The following is a 27,279-nucleotide window of genomic DNA, read 5'->3' as shown; positions in this document are numbered from 1 at the left end:
CACTGTCCAAAATATATATGGACACACACATGGTTCCTGACTGTAATCATGGAGACTCAATGACAAATGCTGACACTCTGCAGATGTAGGTTCTCAGAGGACAGCATTCTCTCTGTTCTGGAAAACATTTCAAGTACATCTCACTGATCTCCAATGCAGTTTATGTTAAATTAGCTTTATTTACTCCTGTGTTAAACCCTGTCCTTTTGTAATTGTTGAAGTGAATCTTGGATATCTGTAGTTTTGATATCCAAAACAGGATTAGATATACTGTAAAGCTCCCTTGACTCTGTTCCCATTAAACACTCTCAGGCTGGTACAGCAAGGGGTTAGATAGAGCAAATCTCTCCCCGCTGCCCCCAAACACACCGAAGGGGAACATCATGACGTTAGAGGCAGAATAAGTGTTCCACAGTCTGATCAATTTCTTGCTTCCACCAGTTCCTTTAGCAGAGACATTTCCACTTCCCGCTCCTTTGAGTCCAGGACTGCCTTGTTAGGCTTGAAGTAAAATTCCACATTTCCGAAGGATCAAAGTCTCCTGCCAGAAACGTGGGTGCACTTTCTTAACATAGAAATGTCGGAGTGGGATGACAATCTGACTGTGATTAGAGCTCCTTGGAAGATCTGTTCCATTATTCTGGGTGTGCTCTCACCAAAGTCCCATATATAATTACAGCAATAGTTCCTTCCCAAAGTAATTTGAACTGGAGGTTAACATAGCATTTGCATTTATAATGTCTCACTTTATCTGCATCATAACTTTATGATTCATGTACAAAGGTACCCAAATTCTTCTAAATATCAACATTTATTAATCTCTCATCTTTTAACAATTATTTTGTTTTTTCTGTTCTTCCTACAAAAGTGGACAATTAAACATTACCCTACTTCATTTATCACCTTCTCACCTACTGGTTTTATCAGTCTAAGTCCCTTTGCAAATAAACTTACATCCTCTGCACAGCTTACTTTTCCACTCTGTATCATAAAACTTGGATATACTTCAAGAGCAAAATACCAAGGATGCTGGAAAGCTGATATAAAAAGAGGAAAATTGCAGGGAGCCAAAACATCACTGACAGATTTTCACTTTTGGATCAGGAACCTGATATCAGAATAACTTATGACTCCTGACCCCATACAGCAGTGGCAGGTTTTGAATGAAAGTCTATTAGTGGGCACAAGGTATGTTCATTATCGAATTAAGAATGACAGGCAGAATTTGGAAGCTGGAGAGCAAACTTGGGATCTTCCAGCAGTAAAAACACTGCAGTCTGTGATGCAAGTCAGGGAGACAGATAGTGCCACTAGAAGGAAGCATCCTGTCAGCACATTTGACAAACTTCTAATGAAGAAATTGCTGCAGATGTTGGAATGGTACCGTCGTGGGAGAACCTGCTCATGGGGCAACCATGTAGGTCAGTAGTTTGGAGAGAGTCCAGTCATGGCTGGGTTTGCGGGAATATACAGGAAGAATTAGCTTGAATGGAGTGAATAACCTTTCTCATTACGTTGTCTCTGTATATCTTCCACAAACTCTCATTAAAGCAAACACTCCTAATGCATGAATCCAGAAGATACTGAATTAAAACCATCATCACATCTCAACTTTGCCTGTCATCAACCAATTTCCAGTAGGCATGCTGGCTGGCCCTCCTGGGTCTGAATACTGTGACAAGTGTAGACCCCAAAAGAGCCACGTTTCGGGTCACACCTGCTGTTGCACATACCCATGAAGCCTTGAAATGTTGCTATGGTTACATTTGATTAATCCTACCTGCCCTTGTACTTCTTGTTAAACACTCAACTATTAGGAAGGACCATCTGTCTCTCGGATTGGTGTCAGTTTGCTTTTCTATCTATTAAGCCTTTTTGTTTGTTTTGCACATAAAGGGGCAAAGAGTAGTTCTGAAAGTTCAGTCAGCATATTTTTAATCATATGATCAAAAACATGACAAGGCTTTGTGATCAGTTCCTTATTTATACAATTAGATGATAAGTTACCTTAATCTGTTACATACTGATGTGTTTAGTTATAGAGTGAATGGTTAGCATAAACCAAAATTACATACAGGTAAATGCAGCTAACATACAGGCAACCAGTAAGAGTAACTAGCATAATCCACGGGCTGATACCTGCATTTGTCGGAGGATGTGCTAGTCAGGAAAGTATCAATCCAAAGGTCACTGGAGAATTGGAAAAGATGTCATTCGCACTATGTTGTCCGCTAGAAGCTGCTTTGGCATTTTAGCTCACTTTACAGCCCTCATGGGCAAAGCCAAGTGCTGCAAATGTTTCCATTAGCTTTGACGGAGTTCCCATAAAATATTCAATGCCATATATCGGAAGGTTGCATCAGAAAATGCAGCTAAGCCAGGGTGACTGGAAACCATGATTCTGGGCTGGTTTGAGCTGCCTGTCACACTCAAACCATTCAACCCATTTTATGAAACATTAGGTTAAAGACAAACTGAAATATACCACTGCCCATATCCTGGGAATGTTCCCACTCTCACTTCTATAACCTCTGCTTGTCAGCAGCTTGAACTGGGGAGAATTCTGATGTTCAGTTGTGGGTTTATTCATAATTATTTCAACGGATACTATACCTGATGATGGGAGAGTGGATTCTTGTTAGAAGTTTGGGACTGGAGAGCGCACTGCATAATAATAAATCCATCAGTCCTGTGTATGGGGCTGATGTCGCACTGTCAATGTGTAAAATTTATTTCCTTTACTCCATGGTTCTAGGGGATGTTTATCCAAGACAAATTTCTAGTTTACTAGAAAAATGGACAAAGGAAATATTAAATAAATATGCAAGTTGACATCAAATCACCTGTAAGTGTAATGAAGCTCTGGTCTTACCTGGGTTAGTAGAGCTGGATGTTCTGATATTAGAATGTCAAGTGACCTAACAGGTAGAATGGAGTGTTTACATTTTTCGGTTTCCAAACTCAAATGAGATTGGGGGAGGTCACCCAGTGAGTACCTAGTCAATCTCTTACCAAGTTCATGATGCCCAGACCATCACCACAGAGGAAAGCACTGGCTCTTCCTGGAAATACAGCACTCAAGAGCAATTCACCTTCTCTGATGTCTCAGCTAAGCGTCCGGTAATTGCATGACTTTGGATAGATGGTGTTAGCAGTGCAATCAACTGATCACAAACCTCTTCTCAACCAATGCCTCTGTTGCAGAAAGAGTCACCTGATTACTGAATAGGAGATGGATATTCTTCTCTCTGACACAGGGTCATCAACGTCAGGGTTACAGTTAGACCCAGGGTTAGACCCTGCTGAGATTGGCAAATTTGGCACAGTTTGGTACTGAACCTGCAACCTTTTTTGAGCTGTGCTGTTCAATTCTTCATCAGTTTGAGATGAATATAGCTAAATGGGGTCAACTTGTTTCTCCGAAACACAAGAGCAGGCTGCTTATTTCTTTTTCAAAAAAGCTTATTTTCTGTTGTCTCCACATTTTATCTCTTCATTGCTGTGAGTTGCACACCAACGCAGAATCTCCCATTGAAGTCTCTATCCAGCACTTTAACTCTCTCACAAAATCCAATCACCCCAGCATCCTAAATCTCCTACAGAAACCTATTTTCATAATAACTTAACTCTCCGTGAAAACTCATCACTCTTCCAGTCTAACACTCCAGTTGAACCACACACTCAAAATACCCTAAGACTCCTATGAAAATCTACATCCCTGGCACAAACTCTCCCATTAAAGTTCATTCTTCTTGTACCGTCACTCCCCAATTCAAGATCTATTCTCTAGTATACTGATTTTCACATTGAAGTTCATTCCCCATCTAACACAGCTGACCATAAAGGCCCATCCCACTCCACAGAAACTCTCCCACTGAAGCTCACATTTCTAGTACCTGAATTTGCCTATGAAAGTGGATCCCTCTCGTATGCTAATGTTTCCACTGAAAGCAATCCAGCTGGCACCTTGATTCCCACTGAAGCACATTCCTCTAATTTACTACCTTCTACTGAAACCCACCCTTGAAGTAGCCTAACTATCCCCACTCCCCACCAGCCCAACCCCACACAAACTCAAGTGCCCATTCCATCTAATATGCTAATTGTCCCATGAAAGCCCATCTCTCTGGTATTTTAACTTCCTGATTAAAGTCCATCTATCTCACACCCTAACTCCTCTATTGAATCCCATTATGCAAATACCTTAACTCTTGCATTAGAGATAGTTCTTTTGGAAACCAAAGTCGCCCATTAAACTTGATCCTCAACCCATTCTACTGAAGCCCATCCCTTTGGGAAATTAATTCTCTCATAAGTTATAAATGAATCTTTGAATAGCCCAACGATCTTGTTTCTAATTTTGCCTGGTGGATTATTCCACCGTTCCTGCTCTTTGAAAAGTGATTATTTTTCATTGAAAATTGTTTTCATTAATTTTCACTTATCTCCTTTACTCGTTCTGGTCTGATTCAGTCTTAGTGACCGTTATTTACCCTATTTAATGTTTGTCACTGAGCTTACTTCTTGTGCCTTCTCTGCAGAATGCAATAATTGACCTCTCCCGACCAGCTCTCAGAGGTAATCTACATCACACATACTTAAGAAAAGAGGCTTTTTTCAGTTACGGAACACACCAACACCAGTAAGAGACATGTCAGACTCAATTATGACCCCCTCCTATCATTTCTCAGAGACAATGAGAGAAAATGGAGCTGATATCCACAATCTCATTGGAGAAGGGTAATGGTGAAAATGATAAGAAACAAACTTCTCCACATATCTATAAATTGGAATGTGATCTTCTGTTGGAGGCAAACACATTCATAGTCATTCTGACACTCCCCTACTGCCCTCTGCTTTATCTTAATTTATTATCAATCTTTCTCACTTATACTGAGAGGGCTCAGCATTCTCTTTCATATTGTGATCTATAACGTTCAGAATCATGAACAAATTACGTTATTGAAGACTCCAGTTCCTGGGTGCATTTTTTCTTAAAGCAGAGGTTCCCAATCTTGGATTTTCTACTGTGTACCCTCTTTCTCCAGATATTCTGATCCCGTCTACAGCCCTGTTGCTTTTCGCTAAGAAGCAGCATTCTGTGATCCCCTGAATGTCACAAATTCTATGTCACTGATTTCACAAGTTAGGGAAATAATTCAGGTAAGTGCTCAGTCCCGTTGACCTCAAATGATAAATTACCTCAAAGATTGTGTGCACATGTAGCAATCAGGAGGTATCACAGAAATGTCTTTCACTTTAACCTCGTTGCCAGAGGCGTGGCATTATGGTGACATGCAAGATTTTAAAATCCCCACCAATTAGAATCATAAAATTTTACTAAACAGAGGGAGGCCATTTGACCCATTGTGTCTGTACCAGCTTCAAAAAGAGTTACTTTCACTTTCCAGCCCTATCTCCATTGCCTTCTAACTTCATTCTTTTGAAATATATATCCAGCTCTCTTTCAAAACCTCCTATCGAATCTGCCTCTACCCCTCTCCCAGGCAGCGCATTCCAAATCCTAACAACTCTGAGCAAAGAAGTTTCTCCTCATCTCCTTCTTAGCTCTATTGCTGACAACCTTCAAGTTCTGACCCCCTAGTTACTGACACATTAACTGGTAGAAATAGAATATCCTTCTTTACCATGTCAAAATTGTTCACAATTTTGAATCCCTCAATAAGGTCACCTCTGAATCTGGATAGGTTAAGTCGAATGGTAAAAGTAGATTCTTTGAGTTGTTTCTGGACAATCACAGCTGATTTCTCGAGCACCAGGAATAGCTCAGGTAACTTCAAACATCTCTGCTGAGATGTTCCATAATGTCATTCCTCTGGTTCAGAAAGATTGTGCCTCCTCCTAACAGCCCTCCCCTACTGAAAACTTGGTTCTTCGATCTTAACCCATTCCCAATTTGGGAATCTCTGTTTTAAAGGAATGGATCATTACCTAATTGGCAGGACTTGTTTTATTGATAGGCTATATTGTATTCATAATGCTCTAATAGGTTCATACAATTGGTTCTAACTTTCAAACTTGCTCCTATGCCAAGTAATGCAATGTCTCAACTTACCTGTAAGATGAGTATTACTATCTGCTAGAGAGTTTGCTTCTTTAAAGTGCTTGTTTCTTCCTCTTTCTCATTAGTAATTATTCTTACCACTCAGAAATTGTCTTTCAGTGACCCTTGGAATCAAAAGTGTTGTCATAAACCTTTCTCTCACTTAATAAGTGTTCTTGTGGTATTTTCTCAGCTCTAGCTAGAAGTCAACACCCTTGAATAGGTACAATATAATGGGGAGACAGTGACGTCTGCAGATGCTGGAGATCAGAGTTGAGAGTGTGTTGCTGGAAAAGCACAGCAGGTCAGGTAGCATCAGAGGAGCCGGAAAATCGATGTTTCGGGCCGGAGCTCTCCTGCTCCTCAGATGCTGCCTGACCTGCTGTGCTTTTCCAGCAACACACTCTCAACGGTCTAATGGGAACAGTTCTCACCCAAAATTCATCCCTAATTCTTATAAAAACAAATTTCAATCCAGTTCCTGGAAAGGAAAGCACAGAGTGCAGTAACCAGGAGATTAAGGAATCACTAAAGATGGATTTGTGGCATATATAAAGCAGGAACAGTGAATTAAGTAAAGATACTCTGTGGTGTCTCAGTACAGGTGTGCTGCACATGTGGAAGCTGACAGAGTGGGTCATTTAGCATTCAGTCACCAGTGTTTTGGACTCCTTGCGTTCCTTTGGCAGTAGGCTAGAAGAGAATTTTAAATTGAAATTTCATGCAGCTTTTAAAAACCATGCACATTGTAAAGAGCCTCTTCAGCAATGAGCAGAAAAATTGGTAGGCCTGTGAGTCAGTGTGATTGAACTATGAGCAGCACAGAACACTGGTGACTTCCTTCCAGGGACTGTTCCATGGGAAATCATACAGTACTGTGGTCAGTAAGGGAGATGTCCTGCATCACTAAAGTCTGAAAATCGAAGGACATTTTCCTTCCCAAAAGAGCTACCAGTTGTGTTCCTTTGTTTGCTCATAACATCACTAATTGGGATGAGTATGTTTGTGTTCTGAAAGAAAGCTCTTTTTAGATGCGTTGGTTGGAAATGACTTTGGAATGAAGCAAGGCCAAATGACCCCATGAGAAAGTTTGGCTGAAACACATGCAGTAACTCAGTTTCACTGGACAATAGGAGAAACTGTTCCATTGCTGACTCCATCACACTGGCAAACTCTAGGTCTCAGCAAATAAGCATTGCTGGATGTTTCTGCGAAAGACCAATTCATATTGTTTAAAACAAACATACTGTGCTGTACTTAAATAATGCTGACATGATTGTCATCCAGGTTCTCATTTGAACTGCTGGGGAAGCAGCAACTTGGGAGTTTGACCAGGTCACGTTGAATAAAAATAAAACTGTCAGCTAAATTAAACATATGGGGGTGGCAGCCTGAAGGACTGAATAGATGCTGTTTTATATATTCTCCAATATACACTGTTCCCATCAGTGACATTTCCTTTGCTTTTCTTGGTCTTGTACTGTATCTGTTTATTTTGGAGTCAGGATGGTCAAACCCCCTCACCTGGAGCCCCCCATCGTCATCCAGGGTCGAAGCTGTCACTTCCCACAGAGTCAGGTACTTCATCCAAAGTCAGACCTATTGGCCTCAGGTTGTTGACCTGAGGATGCTGCTAATGTAAGGTATTTTAAGCCTTTAGAAACAAACTAAGAGATATAATTTTTCATTATTGAAGAACATACTTTTGCACTGGCTGACAGTGAAGGAAACTCCTCACATTTTAGCAGTGTCCCATGGGGCTGGAGAAAGGACCATCCTCACTGCCCATCTGAACAGACATCTGCACACAATTTGGCAGCATGTTCCTTGAGAGAACTAAGGGGAGGACGCACCTCATAAGAAGGTGAAGGAGCACTATGCCTCCAACAACAGACACTCTGAAGTAAATAAGATAAACTTAGCACACATTCAGCCATTGGATGAATTTCTCATGATATGTAAACTCATCGCACCCCATTTTCCTCTCTCTGTTTGACCAAATGCTTTTCAATTTGAACTGGTAGCTTTGAAGCAACCTGAAACAGCAGCAACAGGAGTGGATGGTAGCTAGAGTTAGATATGGTAATGACATGTGCAGCAAACACAGGTTTGATATCAACGAGCTTTCATAGTCAATGCTAAAACCTCACAGGGGGCTCCATGTACTGTATACCCTTACTAGGATTCTCTTCGGAATTTGTTTAATTTTTTTTATGTACAGGGAGCAGGGGTACAGCTCACAGTTGAGCCCAGGTCCAGCGAAAAATGCAATGAATCCATGTGAAAGGGTCAACCTCTACTCCAGGTAAATATCTTCTGTCGGGCAAGCGTACTCCAGGTGCTCCTGATAGTATTCTTGAAACGCTTGACTGTGGAGCAGAAAAAGATAAGGTGTTAGTAAGCACATTCTATGTTTAGTAGTTTTTACTTCCATGACCAATGGGCAGCACGGTGGATCAGGGGTTAGCACTGCTGCATTGCAGCACCGGGGACCCAGGTTTGATTCCAGTCTTGTGTCACTTTCTGTGTGTATTTTGCACATTCTCTGTGTCTGTGTGGGTTTCCTCCAGGTGCTCCAGTTTCCTCCTACAGTCCAAAGATGTGTAGATTTAGATTGACTATATTACATTGTCCCGTAGTATCTAGGAATGTGTAGGTTAGATGGATTAGCAAATGCAGGATTACAGGGATAGAGTGGGGTGAGTCTTGATGGGATGCTCTTCAGAGGATTGGGTATAGACTTGATGGGCTGAATGGCTTCTTTCCACACTGTAGGGATTCTATGACCAATCCCCTTCCTCACCTCACAATGAAAGTGTTGGCCCTTATTCAATGATAACTGTTAGCCAGTTGGAGCTTGACCTCTTTTTGTTTGTTATCTGAGTTATTGTTAAATTAATTTCACTAATCAACTTTTCCTACGTCTGCCTGATTCAATGGAATTTGTAATGCAGCTCGGTGTAATATTTGAACAAGGTTTCAGCATCTTCTTGCCTAAAACAGCTGACACAAATGCATCCTTGAGCTTGATTTCTGGTTATTTGGTTGTTAATTGAGACTATTGTATATAGGTGGGCGGGTCAGGTGGGCTGAACAGTGGCAAATGGATTTTAATCCTGAAAAGTGTGAGGTGATGCTTTTTGGGAGGACTAACAATGCAAGGGCGTATATATTGAATGGTTGAACCCTCCGAAGGACAGAGGATCAGTGGGATCTTGGAGTCCAAGTCCATCAATCCTTGAAAGCCACAGGACAGCTTGATCAGGTGGTTAAGATGACGTAGTGGATACTTGCCTTTATTAGTCAAGGCATTCAATACACAAGCAGTACTGTGTGCAGTTCTGGATCCACAATGTAGGAAGGATGGGATTGAACTACAGAGGGTGCAGAGGAGATTCTTCAGAATGTTTCCTGGGCCATGCTGAGTCAGCAATGAAGAGAGACTAAATAGGCTGGGGTTACTACTTTGCTTCATGGAGTGAAGGCTGAGGGAGTATCGAATTGAGGTATACAATGTTCTGAGACACAGGGTGGATAGAGAGAAACCTTTCTCATTAGGACGCAGGTCAATAACCAGTGAGCACATTTTTAAGGAAAGGAGCAGGAGGTTGAAAGGGGATATGAGGATTTTTCCACCCTGAGAGTTGTGGGTATCTGGAACTCACTCTGAATTGCGTGGTGGAGGCAGGAACTTTCATGATGTTCAAAAGTATTTCATGGGATATTTGAAACACTATAGCATACAACTCAATGGGTTATGGGGCCGCTTTCCATGATGTAAAACTCTATGACTTAAAGATTACATTGTAAGGACAGACCATAAATAAACTCATCCCCTCCAGTGACAACTCTAGTAATCCAGAACAAGGGGCAATAATTTTAAAATTAGAATAACATCAATTAAGAGTAAAGTTAGGAAGCTGATTTCACATGAAGGATATTGGAAATCCAAAAGGCTGTAGATAGTGATCAAAATAAATCAATAAAATGTTTTGGTATGGCAATCAAGGGCTGTGGATCAAAAGGCAAACAAATGGAATTGAAGTGGAGATTAATCCTGATCTAATGATATCAGATCTGAGGTTTAAATGGCCGGTCCTATTCTGACATTTAGCAATGCAGACTGTAAAATAAGAAATAGGTTTCTCTCTTCATTATACTCTTTAAGAAGTGCACAGCCAGTCTTCCTAGGATAAGAATTTTCAACCCATTTTATTCTTCATTCATCTAATGGTACTCTGGTGGGAGTCAGTTAGCTCAGTTGGATGGAGAGCAGGTTTGCAATGCAGAGTGACACCAACAGTGTGGGTTTAATTCGCTGAGGTCACCACGAAGATCCAGCCTTCTCAACCTCACAGCTCGCCTGACGCAAGATGACTCTCAAGTTAAACTCACCACCTGTCACCTTTCTCTCTCTCTCTCTCTCTCTGTCCTTCTCCAATGACAGCAGCCCTATGGTCCTCTGGGACTTTGACTCTGTGGGAATTCCAGATGGGCTTAAGGCCCATTCTGACCCTGTTTCTTGATGTATTTCCAGTCATCCAGAGGAATGTGGTATTATCATTTGTGTGGACTTTTACTCAGGTGATTAGAGCACGTCATTGGCATAAGTTTAAATGTAAACTGGCAGCCTCTCTCTGTGGTTAGGGAAAAGTATGAGGGTTTGTCTGAGGATATTACAGTATAGTTTTCGATGTGAGGTATTGAAGGTTGGACCTACCCGATACACTCAGCAACACGACGCATGGATTCCTCAGATACAAACACGTGGCAGGCAAAGCGGTTCACCACAGGATGCTTAGTGATGAAGCCAAAGTAGCTGAAAAGATACAACATAGTTAAGGGAAATACCGAGAAGCAGTTCTGTTAATAAGATCAGCATTAATGATCCTATTAAAAGGTTGCCACAGAGGTTCTATTAAAAGAGACAGAGCCCAAAAACTTTGACTTCAGTCGAACTTGTCCAAATGCTTGTGTCAAGCACCTATTTTGTAAGAAGTCCAAATTACACTCCAGTCAGTCAATGTTGAATGAAAGCAAAGTGCAGTGGATGCTGGAAATCTGAAATAAAAACAAAGTGCTACAGAGAAACTCAGCTGGTCTGGCAGCATCTGTGGAATGAGAAACAGTGTTAACATTTCTGGACCAGTGTGACTTCTTCGGAATTGAATTCATCAGCGCTCGCTGCTTTTAAGTCAATGTTGAACTGGGATCCCACCTCACTCACTGGGTGAGTTAGGCTCATGCAAGGTTAGAGATTGTAACCTAACAGACATGATTTGGAGATGCCGGTGTTGGACTGAGGTGTGCAAAGTTAAAAATCACACAACACCAGGTTATAGTCCAACAGGTTTAATTGGAAGCACACTAGCTTTCGGAGTGACGCTCCTTCATCAACCACCTGATGAAGGACCAGTCCTCTGAAAGCTAGTGTGCTTCCAATTAAACCTGTTGGACTATAACCTGGTGTTGTGTGATTTTTAACCTAATAGAGCAATGCTGTTGAAGGCATCATATAAGGATGTAACAGAGTGAGAGAACCACTAACCAAAAGGGAAAGAAAATGCAAACACTATATGGTTACATTATAATCAGGGATCTGTGTGGAGAGATGGATAGAATACACAAAATCATCATTTATCCCTCAGCCAACATCACACAACTAAGCGAAAGTCAGGACTGCAGATGCTGGAGATCAAAGTTAAGATTAGAGTGGTGCTGGAAAAGCACAGCAGGTCAGGCAGCATCCGAGGAGCAGGAAAATTGATGAAGGGTTTTTGCCCGAAACATTGATTTTCCTGCTCCTCGGATGCTGTGCTTTTCCAGCACCATTCTAATCATCACACAACTAAGACAGGCCACGTGTCATTTATCTTATTGCTATGTGTGGGACCAGCAGACAAACTGTGACATTTCTAATATTACAACAGTTCACCACACTTCAACAGTACATCATTGACTATATCGTAAGGTTTGGAAAGATTCAATATAAATAAAGATCCTTTATTAGACAAAGAGAAAGAGTGTGTCAAGGATCTTGCCTGATCTTATCAAATTGTGTGCTTTGAATTAATTCTCCAAACACAACTTTTAACTGGGTCCCAGTGTTAAACTAAGAAACGATCTGAGAGGATACAGAAAACACTTTCAGAGGTGAATTAGCCAAGTTTGAATCTGGATTGAAAACGAATGATAGTCTGGCAAAATGGCATGAGAGAAAGCAGACACCCAGTAAGTGGCCTGAGACTGAGTTAAATGGGATGACAGCCCAGCTCAAAACGGATGGATGATCTGAGCAGGGCAGAACAATTGCAGAAGTGTTTCTGTGCAATTTTAAGATTACGCTAATGAATATCAGAATGATGAATCCAAACTCTTTCACCTGGTAGAGGAAAAGATATTACAAACCTCTTAATGACTTGAGGTTATGGAGAAAGTTAGGACTGTTACCATCCGGAAAATGTAATTATAAGATGTCATAAAATTACTTGCACTAATACAGCACTTTAAACAATCAACATGTTCAAGTGATTTCTTTTCCTTAAAGCACAGACAGTTAATTGAAGAGAATCAGCAGCCTCCCTGCTGGTGTCACAATAGAGTTGTGAAGCCCTGCTAGTGAGATTAAAATCCACAATATTCAGATTCACAGGTGAGTGTGCTCTCAAACGTGTTTAAATTGGTGATAAAAGCTGAAGAGGCAGAGAAAAATAAGAGAACATGACTGGTGAATATGTGATAGTTGTAATATTGGCATCTCATGATGGCCTTTGATCCTTACCAGCTGTTTTTAGGGTGGCATCCACAGAATGAAATGTTCTTCATCTGGAAAAAATGGCTGCACCTTTCAGTCTAGGGGGACAAAGAAATCACAGTTAAAATGAAGTTTTGCCTGGCCAGGTAGAAACATTCTCATGCGGAAGCGTTCTCAAATTTCGACGGGTAAGTTAAAAAGATGACCTGGCAGTTCACTGACCATAATGAATCAAGAAACGCATGTGCCTTACACTTGGTACTGGGGACCAATTAAGATTTTACCCTGTTGTAGTAGAAGTTGGTAAGGGGGCAGTGGCAAGATAATCTACACATCTCTCAAAGTTGTTGTTTCAATCATTTAACAGGTTATTAGGTCTTGGCTGAACGATACGCTTAAAATGACAAACGTATATCAGTTCTACGGGGTGACAATGTTCTCCTCATCTTGCTTCCATTTCACTTGCCCTGAAGTCACTGGTTCTTGTTGGGTTATTGAGTCCCACTAGTAACTCATCCATTTAGCCAAACTGAATGTGCGAGTCTTGCTCAGAGCCTGCTTGTTAGTTCAACACTGACTTATTAGGTCATTGCAACAATGGGAATCTGGCTCAAAGAGGAGTGAGGGTGACAGGTCAACCTCCATGGCGATGATTTTTCAGGCAGGGTAGAGAGGAGGGTGAAAAAGGTGGGTGTGATATTATTCAACTGGAAGAGGTATTCATATATTAAATAAAGCATCAAATGAGCCGATATCAGTTGAGCTTAGAAACAGAAAATGGGGGCATCTACACTACTAGCTGTGTACTATAGACTCCCAAAATAGTGGGAGGAGTTAGAGGAACAATTATAAAAGCAGATTTCTAGGTACAAAAATAATAGGGCAGTAATAGGTGACAACTTCAACTACCAAACTATCATCTGGGGTGCCACCTGCAAATCTGGCTACAATATATTCACTTCCCTCGCCCAGGTCATTAATATATTGTAAACTGTTGCAATTCCAGCACTGATCCCTGTGGAACCTCACTGGTCACAGATCGCCAACTTGAAAGTATCCCCACTCACTGTTTTCCATCCATTAGCCAATTCTCTATCCATGCCTATATACTATCTTTAACATTATGGGCTCTTAAAACAGATACACCCTAAAGCAATGAACAGATGTGTTCACAGACAGAGAAATGAATGAAAGATAGGTCAATAGACAAACGACCCATAAGAGGTGCACAGATGGTCTTACCTTGTCTTCTGGGCCATACTCATTCAAGCTCATGGCCAGTTTAACCCCTTGAATGCTGATCTCCAACTCACAACTGGCAGGTGGGCGTAGATGAACTGTCAACTTTCTAGTTGTAGCAATCTACATAAGGTTGACATTGAAATTAAGAATTAAATTCAAGAATTCACCTGCACAACATTAGACCACCGTTTTACTATTTATGAATCAAAATGTTGTAGTTCCAACTCTGGCCTGTGCTGAGTTGAATTCAATCAGACCTGTCACTGGACTACTCAATTGGACCTACTTGTTCCTGGATGAAGAAGGAGGATATTTAAGTCTGTACAAAACCTATTCCTAACAGCAGGGGCTACCTCTTATTGAGGTAAAACTCTCCTACCATGAGGTTGGTCAGGCAATGACTCACCCTCTCCCCCACTCATCCTGGATATTATCCTCATTTATTCCCAGGTTCCATTTTCCAATTCACTGCAGATCACCGCATATATGTTAAACTGATGTATATGATGATTCATTTAGATTAGATTCCCTACAGTGTGGAAACAGGCCCTTCAGCCCAACAAGTCCAGACCGAACCTCCAAAGAGTAACCCACCCAGACTCATTTCCCTCTGACTAATGCATCTCACACTATGGGCAATTTAGCATGGCCAATTCACCTGACCTGCACATCTTTGGATTTTGGGAGGAAACCTGAGCACCCAGAGGAAACCCACGCAGACACGGGGAGAACGTGCAAACTCCACACAGACAGTCACCTTAGGCTGGAATCCAACCCAGATCCCTGGTGCTGTGAGGCAGCAGTGCTAACCACTAAGCCACCGTGTCACCCATTTATCCAGTATCAAAAACCATATTTTTACATCAAAGTCATTTATATATAAATTGACATCCCTTTTCAGCAACAAAATTATATGCTCACATTAATGGTAAGGATCAATTTTCATCCCACCAAGGCATGTTTTTATTTGTCAGTTTCCTCTATCATTGAGCGCAAGGGATCAAGCAGATGGATATAGAATGTGTTGTGAAGATGAATGGGAGTTCGAGATCAGCCCACACCGAACAGACCACTCATGGGGAAAAATGAAGAAAAATAGTTTTCAAAAGAAGTGATTAAAGTATGAGATTGGTTTCAAGCCAAAAGTCATACCATTTACTACGTTGTCAGATAACTGTGCTGCAGCTGATGAATTTGGTGTTTGTGAAAGACTGGGGTGAGAATCAAAGAGGAAGGAATCTGCCCTGAAGATGATGTCCAAGACTAAATGCACCAAAATAACCCGGACCAAGCAGTGACCCCGACCTTCAAAAGCATGTACCAGCAGGTCTTCAAAATGTCACTGGGGACAAATTAGATATATCTGCACTTTTAGGTGGGTCAAATTAAACCAAGTTGCAGCAAAGATTTCAGTGCAACAGCCCATGGGTGTAGTGACTTTATGGAACTACCCTACTATTACAGCAGAAGACCAAGATTGCTCAAGGACTACCTAAAGACCAAAAGTACCAGTTTCCAGCAGACACCTGGAAAAACATCGGTGTCCATTAAGCTAACTCAGCAACATGCATGAAATGTCCATGAATTTCGATACACCCAGATAACAAACTGGAAAGGTTCAAAAACACTTCTAGTGAAGGCCATAGGATATGAGTAGGTAAACATCATTATGATACTACCCAGTGTGGCTGGTGAAACTAAATTAAAGCCTGGGATAATTTTGAAATGTAAAACCATGCCTTAAATTAAAGTCCTTGCAGGATTTTTTGTGCATGTTTATAATAATGTATCAATGGATGAAGATTAGATTAGATCCCCTACAGCATGGAAACAGGCCCTTAGACCCAACAAGTCCACACCAACTTGAAGAAGAAACCACCTTGACTCATTTCCCTACATTTACCACTGACTAATGCACCTAACACAATGGAGGAGAAAGTGAGGACTGCAGATGCTGCAGATCATTCCTGAAGAAGGGCTTATGCCCGAAACGTCGATTCTCCTGTTCCTTGGAAGCTGCCTGACCTGCTACGCTTTTCCAGCAACACATTTTCAGCACCTAACACAATGGGCAATTTAGTACGGCCAATTCACCTGACCTGCATATCTTTTGGACTGTGGGAGGAAACCAGAGCATCCGGAAGAAACCCACACAGACAGTCGCCCAAGGCTGGAATCGAACCTGGGTCCCTGGGCCTGTGATGGGAGTGAAGTTGTGGATTGGTAGTGTGAGAAACAGGTGCCCTGCTGACCAATACAAAGAATGGAGCTTCTCAGTGTGCAGCATGTTCAAAATCCATGTAACTGATCAGATCAAGAACCCCCAGCAAAGAAGTAAGATCCAGCTTGTATTGATACTGGGGGGGGTCTAAAGTCCATAGCTCAGCATTTGGAGAAAGTGCATCAATGAGCTACTAAAGGTCATGTTTATGGTGTATAGGATTGGTGGATTGTTTACAGATAGAAAACCTTCACTAACAGTGGAAGTACACCTGCTGCCCAGATTTGTATAGCTTCTTCCTTAAATGATCAGATGCTATTTGTACATAAGTGTCGTCAGATCTTCAAACCATGCAGGATGAAGATGATTTATTGGAGGGATAACTATGAAACCCAGGTCCAGTGCCGGATATTTAAAAGGATGCTATACCCAACGTGACTTGGAATAAATTCAATTCGGTTTTTGAATTGGATGCTGAAACAATGAACAGCAAGAGTTTGAAACACTTTGGTTGAGCTTGAAGGTATCTTAATAAATTTATTCATTCAATAAATTGTGCCATATTAACATAATACGAATTACCATTGTATTTTTATCTCAGATTTCAAAATGTTTTGATATGTTGATCTGCACTGGCAGTTCATATTTCATACAAGGTGGATACATTGTTCCTCATGGAAGGATTTTGGGAGATTTCAATGGTCTCCTCTAAGATCATTTTCTCAAACCTCCAGGTTCAGGAAATTCAATCAAGTCTAAAGGACATCAATATAAAGATGTTGGCCAAAACATCTAATGGGGAATACAGAAGTAAGCAAAGATTGGCGAAAACGTGGAAACTCAGCACTTGAATCAAGTACTACAGATACATTTAAAAGGACATAGACAAGTGTATCAGGGAGAAGGAAATAAAGATTTATATTGATAGATTTAGGTAAGGAAAGATAGAAGAAGTTGGGGTAGGGTATAAATACCACCAGAGACTTATTAGATCAAATGGCCTTTTCTGTCAAATCAACTAGTGGAGACAGAAGCAATTTGCTCTGGAGATGAGACTATCAGAGGAACAGGTTTGGAAGTTCCTGCTCTCCATTCTCTTAGTCAATTTTTATGTTAGTTAACCACTTAACTTTATGAGCCATTCTTGCTACTTGCTTATACTTGATCAGCACAATGAGTTCACTTTTCACCTACCACCCCTAATGAAGGAAACTATTTACCTCAGTCCTTTTGTTTGTGCCACACTCACCTTCTGCATTGCAGCACACAGGATGTCATTACCCTGGTGATATGGGACTTCCACAGATCCCAGGAACTGCACATCAAACCTCTCCACCCAGACACTGTTCTTCTTTATTCCTGAATCAATAGACACCAGAGAGATCATTAGAAACCAGGGCGAGTGAATAGAGACCAAAATCCGCATATTAATAGAACCTTGCAAGTTTTGTCAATGGGACAATGGTTTCAGTTGGCTGAAATATAAATGAGAAAGGATGCACTAACACATCATCTTGAGCTCTCTCTGACTCAGCAAAGGTATGAACTTATTGAAAATTTTGATGGGTATATGAATAGGAAGGGTTTAGAAGGATATGGGCCAAGCGTTGGCAAATGGGACTAGATTAGGTTAGGGATTCTGGATTAGTGGAGCTGGAAGAGCACAGCAGTTCAGGCAGCATCCAAGGAGCAGCAAAATCGACATTTCGGTCAAACGCCCTTCATCAGGAATAAAGGCAGTGAGCCTGAAGCTTGGAGAGATAAGCTAGAGGAGAGTGGGGGTGGGGAGAAAGTAGCATAGAGTACAATGGGTGAGTGGGGGAGAGGATGAAGGTGATAGGTCAGGGAGGAGAGGGTGGAGTGGATAGGTGGAAAAGGAGATAGGCAGGTAGGACAAGTCTGGACAAGTCATGGGGACAGTGCTGAGCTGGAAGTTTAGAACTAGGGTGAGGTGGGGGAAGGGGAAATGAGGAAACTGTTGAAGTCCACATTGATGCCCTGGGGTTGAAGTGTTCCGAGGCGGAAGATGAGGCATTCTTCCTCCAGGCGTCTGGTGGTGAGGGAGCGGTGGTGAAGGAGGCCCAGGACCTCCATGTCCTCGGCAGAGTGGGAGGGGGAGTTGAAATGTTGGGCCACAGGGCGGTGTGGTTGATTGGTGCAGGTGTCCCGGAGATGTTCCCTAAAGCGCTCTGCTAGGAGGCGCCCAGTCTCTCCAATGTAGAGGAGACCGCATCGGGAGCAACGGATACAATAAATGATATTAGTAGATGTGCAAGTAAAACTTTGATGGATGTGGAAGGCTCCTTTAGGGCCTTGGATAGAGGTGAGGGAGGAGGTGTGGGCGCACGTTTTTCAGGGTAGGGTATCAACGAGTTGGACTGTTTGTGTGCTATACATCTCTGTCACTCTATGACTCAATGTGATGGAGGGGAACATTCGGAAACTGATTTTGAGCAGAAATAAAACCTGAAAATTTACATTTAAGACCAATAATGTATTTTAAAAGGATTAGGCTACCGTGCTTCTTTGATTTCATAAACAAATTGGAAGTTAGGACTTGTCCACGGGGCCAACCGGTGGTGAATACATGAGTGATTGTGACAGTGTGTGTGTGTGAGGGAATGTGTGAGTGAGAGCATGAATGAGTGTCAGAGTGTGTGTGTGAATGAGTGTGTGTGGGAGTGAGTCAGTGTGTGTGTGTATGTGTGTGAGTGGAACGTGTGCATGTTTGTGTAATTCTGTGCGCGAGTGTGTGCTCCCTGCAAAATTCGAACCTCACACTTGGTTTATAATAAAGACCTCAGTGAATGTAGCGCATGTGACCTTTAAAGGATTGCTGCTAAATAGAAAGTGCAGTGATTGTGTTGCATGGCAAAATGCCAGGGAGTGAAAGGATATATGGATGCAGCAAGGTCAGAACAATAATAGGCACAGATTTAGAGGTTAGCTTGGCAGCTTGTTCATCTCCTTAACATTATTTAATTCAACTTGTGTAATCTCTCTGTTTTCATGCTGAAACTGGTTTCCAAACATCCCCTCGAAAAACTGGTATTACATTACGTTTTCTGCTGCAATGCTATAGAGTCTAAGTGCTTGGTTAGCTCAGAGCCTTATTACACTCCACTAAACTGTGGACAATATTTATTGCAAAACACCATCTCACTCTCCCGCTAAACCCTCCTCCGCCACTCCAGTCAAAGTCTGAACATCCTCTGAACTTTAATCACAATTTTATGTTTGGACCTACCTAGGAATTCCTTGGCCTGGTTGACAACCTCATGGGCGTAGTATGCTGGGAAGATTCCACGCTCCCCTGTCCGCATATTGTAACCTCGGTACCAGTAGTCATCTTCCTCCTCTTCAACATACAATGGATCATCAACATCCAACTCCAGTTCATCCTGGTGGCGAGGAATAAACCTTCAGAGAACCAGAATCAATTTTGTTACATCAGGAAATGAAGAGATTAAATAAGCAGTTAAACCTAAAGTTTGAGCTCCCGAATGAGCTCATTAAAATGGGTTCAGCATGCGTAACAATGTCTTAACAAACGTTAGTTGGGCACTAACGTATGGCGCATAGGAAGGAAGGAGTTGGCAGCAGGTGCACTATGCGACGGTGGTGTTGATTCAGTAAAATATTTAAAATGTCCTGTCAATGTTGTATAATAATGAGTGCACAACCGTATTACCAAAGCAACTGGATACAAATCAGAGAAAGTTAAATTGTACAGTGCTCTGGTCAGATTGCACCCAGAATACAGTGTTCAAAATTGGATCAGTAATCTGGAGAATGTGAGTTCATATTTCACCGTGGCCATGTGAGACTTTACATCCATTTTTAAGTGTCTATGAAAATGACCATGGAGCTATTAGAACCCAACTGGTCACTGGTATCCTTTTGAGAAGGACACCTGCTGCTCTTACTTCATTTGACTAATACGTCCCACATCAACTAAGAGATTACTGAATGGTGGAGTAGTTTTGCTGGGCTATTATGCTGCTATTGTCAACGTGATTGACTCTTAACTGGTCTCTGAAATGCTGTACTCAGTTGTATAGAAATTCTACAACCTAGACTGTACAGATTCAACAAGGCACATTGCCATCTTCTCAGGATAATTTCGATGTCAATAAAACAACGCTTGACATTGGATTTCATATCCTGGTCACTGAGATTGGAGGAAGGAGTTCAAATGCTGGAGAGGATGCAAAAAATTCTAATCTCTGCAAAATTAAGAAGTACGAGTGAAGAAATGTAGGTTTTTAACTCTGGAAAGAAGGCGCTTGAGTGAGGGCTATCTAGAGGTGCGTGATAGTATAGACTGTAGAAAGTATAAATCCATAAAATATTTCAAATCAGCAAATGATAATTGGATGTGAGGGCATGGGATCAAACTGAGAGCTGATGTAGCAGGTTTTAGTGGAGAGTAGTCAGCAAGAGAATAGGCTTCAGGTAAAATCTCTGGAATAATTTGAGATCTAGTTGAACACTGTGATGTATGCGCTCGGAAGTATCTTTGATGGATGAGTTGGAAAGACGTGGTCAGATCAATCTTGTGACTCTTCCAATGGAAAATTAGAAAATCTGTCAAAGGTTGGATATAATTAAAATTTATTTTTCTCTGATGCTTGGGAATTCTTAGAAAGACAAGAATTTCTGAGGTTTGAAACACTTAGGGTTTAGGGTGGCACAGTGGCTCTGTGGTTAGCACCGCTGCCTCACAGTGCCAGGGACACGGGTTCGATTCCAATCTCTGGTGACTGTTTGAATGGCGTTTTCACATTCTCTCTGTGTGCACGTGGGTTTCCTCTGGGTACTCCAATTTCCTCCCACAGTCCAAAGATATGTCGATAAGATGAATTGGTTATGCTAAATTACCCATAGTGTTCAGGGATGTATAGGTTAGGTGTATTAGCCAAGAATGTAGAGTTGGGGAATTAGGTCTGGGTGGATTACTCTTCTGAGGGTTGGTGTGGACTTGTTGGGCCAAACGGCCTCTTTCCACATTGTAGGGATTCTATGACTTCTATCAAAATGTACTTGATAGGAGTGGGAGGAAGACGTTTAGTGTACTGATGTGAACACAAAACTAAAGAAGCCAAACAAACCCTGAAGGTCCCAATTATAATAATGGCTAGTCTCTGTTACTAAGGGTTCATCAATCACAACATTTCTCCTCTGTCACACCCCTTAGCCTGATCAGAAACATTAACCGATAAGAAGGATTTGCACACAAACTCTGGGCACTCTATCTCATTAATTCCTCCACTCTGTGCTATATCAGATTTAGAGTGATGGTGGGAGCCAGCAATCTTGCTCAGGATCTCCCGCCAGAATGAAACTTGGGGGAACCAGTCTTACCGGAATACTGCTCGATGAGTCTGCTCCCGCTCTTCACCATTTATTGTGCAGGAGTAAAGGCCAAAGGATTCTGTACCTATTCAGGAGAGAGAGAGAGCACAAGTCATTCCACTAGCAGATATCCCACGATTTACCAGTCACCTTAACATCCACAGCCAAATCATATCATCCACATCTCACCACAACAGCGGAAGTAACAACACTCACCACAACATCCAATGGTCATCGTGACCCCAGCCCCCTCAATGTAACACCAACACCCAAAACTTTCCAATGATCACCCCTTGCTGAAATACCCAGCTCTCACTGCAGAACAAGTCTCTCCTACCCATTACTGTAATACCTGCCTCACTTCAACATCCATCCCCTCACTGTAAGCTCACACCTGCACCTCTTACTTGAATATCACCCTTACCTTACATTATCTTAAATCTCCATGCTTTGGTTACTGACCCTTCTGTCAATGGAAACTGTTTCTCCTTATTTGTTTTATCAAAACAGTTCACAGTTTCAAATACCGCTGTACCTCACCTTCTCTCCCCTAAGGATAACGACCCCAGCCTCACCATTTTCTCTATTGACTCTCACTGTTGTATTATGACAAATGCCTTACACTGTACATTGCCCAGTAACCATGGGAGTATCTTATGTACTGCATTACCTTTCTGTCTATCTCAGCAGGTTATTCCCAATTTTATGAGAAGGTTATATATATCTTCACAGGGGATTTTACATGAAACTGTTCTCAGAATGTGGAATCCTTAGAAATAATACAAATGAGCAGAAAATTCATAGCTCCATAACTTTTATGGCATATATAGAATACAAGTTACTCATGACAGAATCTATCAACATGGAAACATTATTAGCATATGGTTAACACTGGATCTCACACACCATGCATGCTAAGATTTATAATGGGACTCATAGCTTACTTGAAGATCGAGAAGTGCTGTTGACAAAAACATTGAGGAATTTCTTGGAAAACTGTGTGTCGGCTTCAGGTGATGAATCCTCAGATGAGTTCTCGATGTCATGTCTCTCTGTGCAGTCCCCAAACTCGTTATCCATTTCCAGCTCACAGTTGTCGCACAGGGTTGAGATTTCACTATCATCACTCAAGATGGAGGTGCAACGCTTCAAACTGACGAGCTCTAAAGTAGTGTTCTCATCTACCACCAGGGTATACTTAATAGAGTCATAGGCCAATGACTGGTCTAGCTGCTTGCTGGCTGCTCTGTGCAATGGGGACAGTTCCTTCAGGTTGAAAGGTCCATTTGATGGGTCACTAAAGGATATGGGTATTTTGGGGCTTGCATTAAATGAAGAAGAAGATGGGTTTGAGCATTTATTGGGACAGTCAGTCTCTTCACTGACTGGCTTTGATTTCGTTTGCACCTCAGAAGTGAGCGGCCGAGAATTCAATTCAGTTAACCGATCTTCTAAAATAAAAGCAGCTTCTAGGTCTTCACTGAAACTTGGAGCATCCATGTCGTGATCTGGATTTATTCCTTGAAGGCTTTCCATTGGCTCCTCATATTTGAAGCTTAGCGTGGAGTTTGGCATTATGGTGATGTCATCATCCTCTTCATTTGTGCAACTGTTCTTAAAATCCTTGCTTAGCTCCGCTTCAGCTTCACAGGAATCAACTCTTCCTGGAGTCAATGACACTCTATAGTTATCTACTCTCACGGATGCATCATCGGGTGGATTACTCAAAGCCAGGTAAATGGTTGCTGGTTTATTGTTAGAAGTTGGCGTTAACTCAGGTTCCTCAGCTCTTGTCTCTTTTCTTTCATCCTCATCTTTGGAGAACATTGCATCTTCAAAATCATCATTGCTATCCAATATCTCAATGTCTAAGTCAAGATGGTCTTTGTTTCTCGAATCTCTCTGGCCTGTGTCATTTTGATGCCCTGAAGTGCACAGTAGCTGGTTAGCGAACACTGGCTCGATCTCAATGTCAGAACATGAGGAAACGGTCTCACTGAAGGAATGAGTCTGCATCCAGCCCTCGTCTTTGACAGTGTGGGAGCCTTGTGAAATCATTGTGTTGATCATGTTACTAAGAAGCCAAGGGGAGTCAGAACTTTCACTCAGATCAGCGTCCAAATCATGATCAGAACACGAAGACTCAGAATCATTACTCAGTTCATCATCACTGTTTTCTTCATCATTATCTTCTGTTTGTGATTTTGGGCTTGGGACCTGAGACAGCGATGGATTTGGTATAATATCAAGATATGTAGGCCTGGCAGTACTTTCATTCCTACTATCTGGTCTCAACTCTGGAGTTTCTGGTGAAGTAATCTGTTTTTTTGTCTGGTCAGGATCTTGCAAAGATTCAGCAATAACATCAGTAAGTTGGTCTGTTATTAACTCTGACTCTGAAACTCTGGCAGAAGGACGTGAATTATTTTTATCTGTAGCACATACAAATCTTCCTGTATACCCACTGTCAAGATCCCATTCAGCAACTGGGTTTAATGTATTGACGTCGGTATTACTGGCTGTCTTTATCAAGTACAATCGATCTTTAACATTAGAAGTATTTATTTCTCCTTCCCAGTCAATCTCAGGATCAGAGTTGGGTGAACTTGCTTCTTCAATTGAGTTGGTTAAGTGTGATGACCGACCACTGCTGCTCTCACTGGTAAGGTCTAACTCAGTCTCTGAGATGGAAGAAATCATGTTACACGCAGCACTGTTGTCACACGTTAGTCTTTCTTCGAGTTCTTCCAATTCTGAGTCAGAACCAGAGGAAACACCATCCTCACTTTGGTACGACTGCATAAATTTCTTGGTGCTTTTACTGGTGAGATCTGCCACGATGCCTGGGTCAGAGGAAGGAGACACTGTATTGCTATTGGAACTAGATGGCTGCACATAGTCAACAGCTGTCTCTTCTGTGTCATGGTCATGGTCCATCTCTGGATCAGGAGCCGAAGAACTCATCGCAGTGATGGCGGGGGTTGTCAAATGTATTTGCTCGAGAACAGGGGGCATGAAAGCTGTTTGCTCTGTGGATGCTCTGTGCATCTTGTTGGCAATTCCAAATTCTAGTTCAAGCTCTGCATCAGACACAGGAGTACAGGAACCGTTGCTAAGGTTGGATGGTGACAAGCATTTACTAGTGGCAGCAAAGGTATGGTCAGCTTCAATCTCAGTATTCATTCCTAATTCAGAGGCAAGTGTGTACATTTCACTGGATCTATTAGCAGAACAAGAATGTCCCTTGGAACTGCTGCTAGTCAAGTCTTGTTCCAGCTCTGTATCTGAGCTTTGTGATGTGATATTGTCTGCTGTGTTAGTTTGATGTGTACGGCTATCATGGCCAGCTTCCATTTCAGGGAAAGAGCTTCCTGACTTTGTGTGTAAACCAAAAGACCCTGTCGGAGAGAGACAGTGTTTAGCAGGTTCTTTGTTCACATGCAATGATGGACATGGCAATGATGGCTGTACAATATTCATATTATGATCCTCTATGAGTTGGTCAGCCTTGCTGTTACCGTATTCCAGAGTATCCCGCCGATTCCCTTCAAAATCGTACAGTAGAGGTTTCAGAGGTGACTGGGATGATGCGGTCTCCATGTGTTTCAGTTGTGATCCAGGGCCATGTGGTCCAGACTTTGGGCCAGTCATGCACCAGCCAGCCTGGTGGACACTATCTTGGATACACAGATGTGGAGGGGTTAAATGGCCTGTAATGACAAATGAACTCCTATTAGAAAAAAGAAAACGCATTCATATTGTTTCTCTCACAATCATAAAGTGTCCTAAAATTCCAACGATGTACTTCTTGATATGCAGCAAGCCAAGCTGGAATTTTAAAAATGCAGGCAGACTCTTAGTTCACAGAAATATCCCTTGAAAAGCAATAAGGCCAATGATTGGACTATTTGTGTTAGCAATGCTGGTTGGGGGTAAATTTTCCCAGTTACCAAGGAGAACTGCCTTGCTTATCTTCTCATAATGCCCCGGAACTTTGCTTGGACATCGGTTGGAACAGGAAACTTTCGCGTACCACCTTGACTTGGAACTATTTTGTCATTTCTTTACTGGTGCTGGTGTATCGACACCACATGCACTGCAGCTGTTCAAGAGGGCAGCTGACCACCACCTTCTGGGAAAACACAATAATTTCTGGCCTAACCCTGTGAAAGAATAAAACAGGATCTCATCTGAAGATGTCACCTCCCACAGTGCAGTTCATTCTCAATACTGCACAGAAGTGTCCGCTCAGATTATAAACCCCCAGTCTCCAGACTGGGACCAAACCTTCCGACTCTGTGTTATTATTGAGCTAAGCCTGAGACCCGAAAAAGAAAAGGATGCTGCAGAGATGAAACTCAACATTCTGAAGGCACTTAAAATGAAATTAATTATTCTGAAGTATAGTGGCGATATAAACTTGTCAACCATAGTGACCATTCGATAGAAATAATGATCCCACAATCAATCTCCAGTGTTCTGCTGCATTTGGTTGAAGACGGCTGGCTTGGCAAGGCACCAGGAAAGCCTTTCATTCTGCTTCTAATAATGTGTTGGTGTCATTAACATCCGCATGAACTGTTAACCATCTGGTCCAAAACACACCAAAACGTTGACACTAGTAAGAGCGTTGCAAATTTGAATTGCCTTGGTTACACTCAAGGAGTAGAAAAGGAAATACAGAATGTAAACTCATCTAGGCCCTTCAGTGTAGGAATAGATCATTCAACCCTCAATTCTGGCCCACACTTCACTTAGATCATGGATGAACTGTATCTAGATTACAACTACCAACTTTGATGCAGTGGCCATAAATTCTCGTGCCTAACAATAAAAATCAATCTTAATTTTGAAATTTTCAATTGACTCTCTGTTCTATAACTTATGTGGGGGATCTGATATGGTGGTGGAAGATTGGGGAGGTGGAGGGGAGGAAGTGGTTGTGGTGTTGGATATGGAAGAATGAATGTTCCAAATTTCCACTAAAATTTTGATACAGCATTCAACATTTTTCAGACTGTCTTACATATAGGAACAGCGCTATCAACCTATTCATTTTTGCCCCATTTTGTGCCTGACAATATTGTCTCAAGTGGAAGATCATAAAATTACTATTCCTATTTCTCTATTAGGACTTCAGTACAGAGGCACTGAAAAGAGGGAGATATATGATCTGTTTCCATGCTGTATATCTCTACATGTAAAATAAAAATGGATAAAAGTTGCAGGAACACAAGTCCTTCAAGACAAGGGTCACTTTAATTATTCAAAGATAAGCTGTGATAAAAACATAATTGCAAGGAAGGTGAGCCATTCCAACTTATTTTCACTTCAAGTCGGAGATAATCTTAGATTTTGTCCTTAGAATAAAATAAGCAACGAGATAATGTAGAATAAGAGGGCATTTAGGAAACTATAATGAGATGGGACATCTCTACTCTAGATGAAAGGAAATGAGATGACCAGGGTCCTAGCACCAATGGGTAATCTCGAGATGCCATAATATAGGATAAAATTAACACTTACTTGGCGAGGCACAGGCTAAATAAGGATGGATCACATGGGTTTGCACAATACTCATTGTACCTGATGATTTTAACCAAACCTTTTCAGGGAGTTTGAGAGACTCAGGAGCAAGTGCTG

At 41.7% G+C, this 27,279-nt stretch overlaps 1 protein-coding gene across 4 annotated transcripts in view; it reads right to left on the bottom strand.

The window, feature by feature from the left end:
- Positions 1–1,918: 1,918 nt before the first annotated feature.
- mapk8ip2 (mitogen-activated protein kinase 8 interacting protein 2) overlaps positions 1,919–27,279 on the bottom strand; it is an 82,252-nt gene continuing 56,891 nt past the window's right edge. For 3 of the 4 annotated variants that reach the window (XM_072562765.1, XM_072562764.1, XM_072562767.1), the window contains 8 exons: positions 22,581–25,346; positions 21,646–21,721; positions 19,529–19,701; positions 17,531–17,640; positions 14,061–14,180; positions 12,846–12,916; positions 10,785–10,883; positions 1,919–8,433 (listed from right to left, as the gene is read on the bottom strand). In XM_072562765.1, coding sequence (XP_072418866.1) covers positions 8,361–8,433; positions 10,785–10,883; positions 12,846–12,916; positions 14,061–14,180; positions 17,531–17,640; positions 19,529–19,701; positions 21,646–21,721; positions 22,581–25,346 — 3,488 coding nt within the window. In that variant the 3' untranslated portion in view covers positions 1,919–8,360. The remainder of the gene's footprint in view (positions 8,434–10,784; positions 10,884–12,845; positions 12,917–14,060; positions 14,181–17,530; positions 17,641–19,528; positions 19,702–21,645; positions 21,722–22,580; positions 25,347–27,279) is intronic. The other variant, XM_072562766.1, reaches the window with a different exon arrangement.

Source organism: Chiloscyllium punctatum, chromosome 44, assembly GCF_047496795.1.
Source record: "Chiloscyllium punctatum isolate Juve2018m chromosome 44, sChiPun1.3, whole genome shotgun sequence".
NCBI classification, from domain to species: domain Eukaryota; kingdom Metazoa; phylum Chordata; class Chondrichthyes; order Orectolobiformes; family Hemiscylliidae; genus Chiloscyllium; species Chiloscyllium punctatum.
This window is presented reverse-complemented; position numbering and strand designations above follow the sequence as displayed.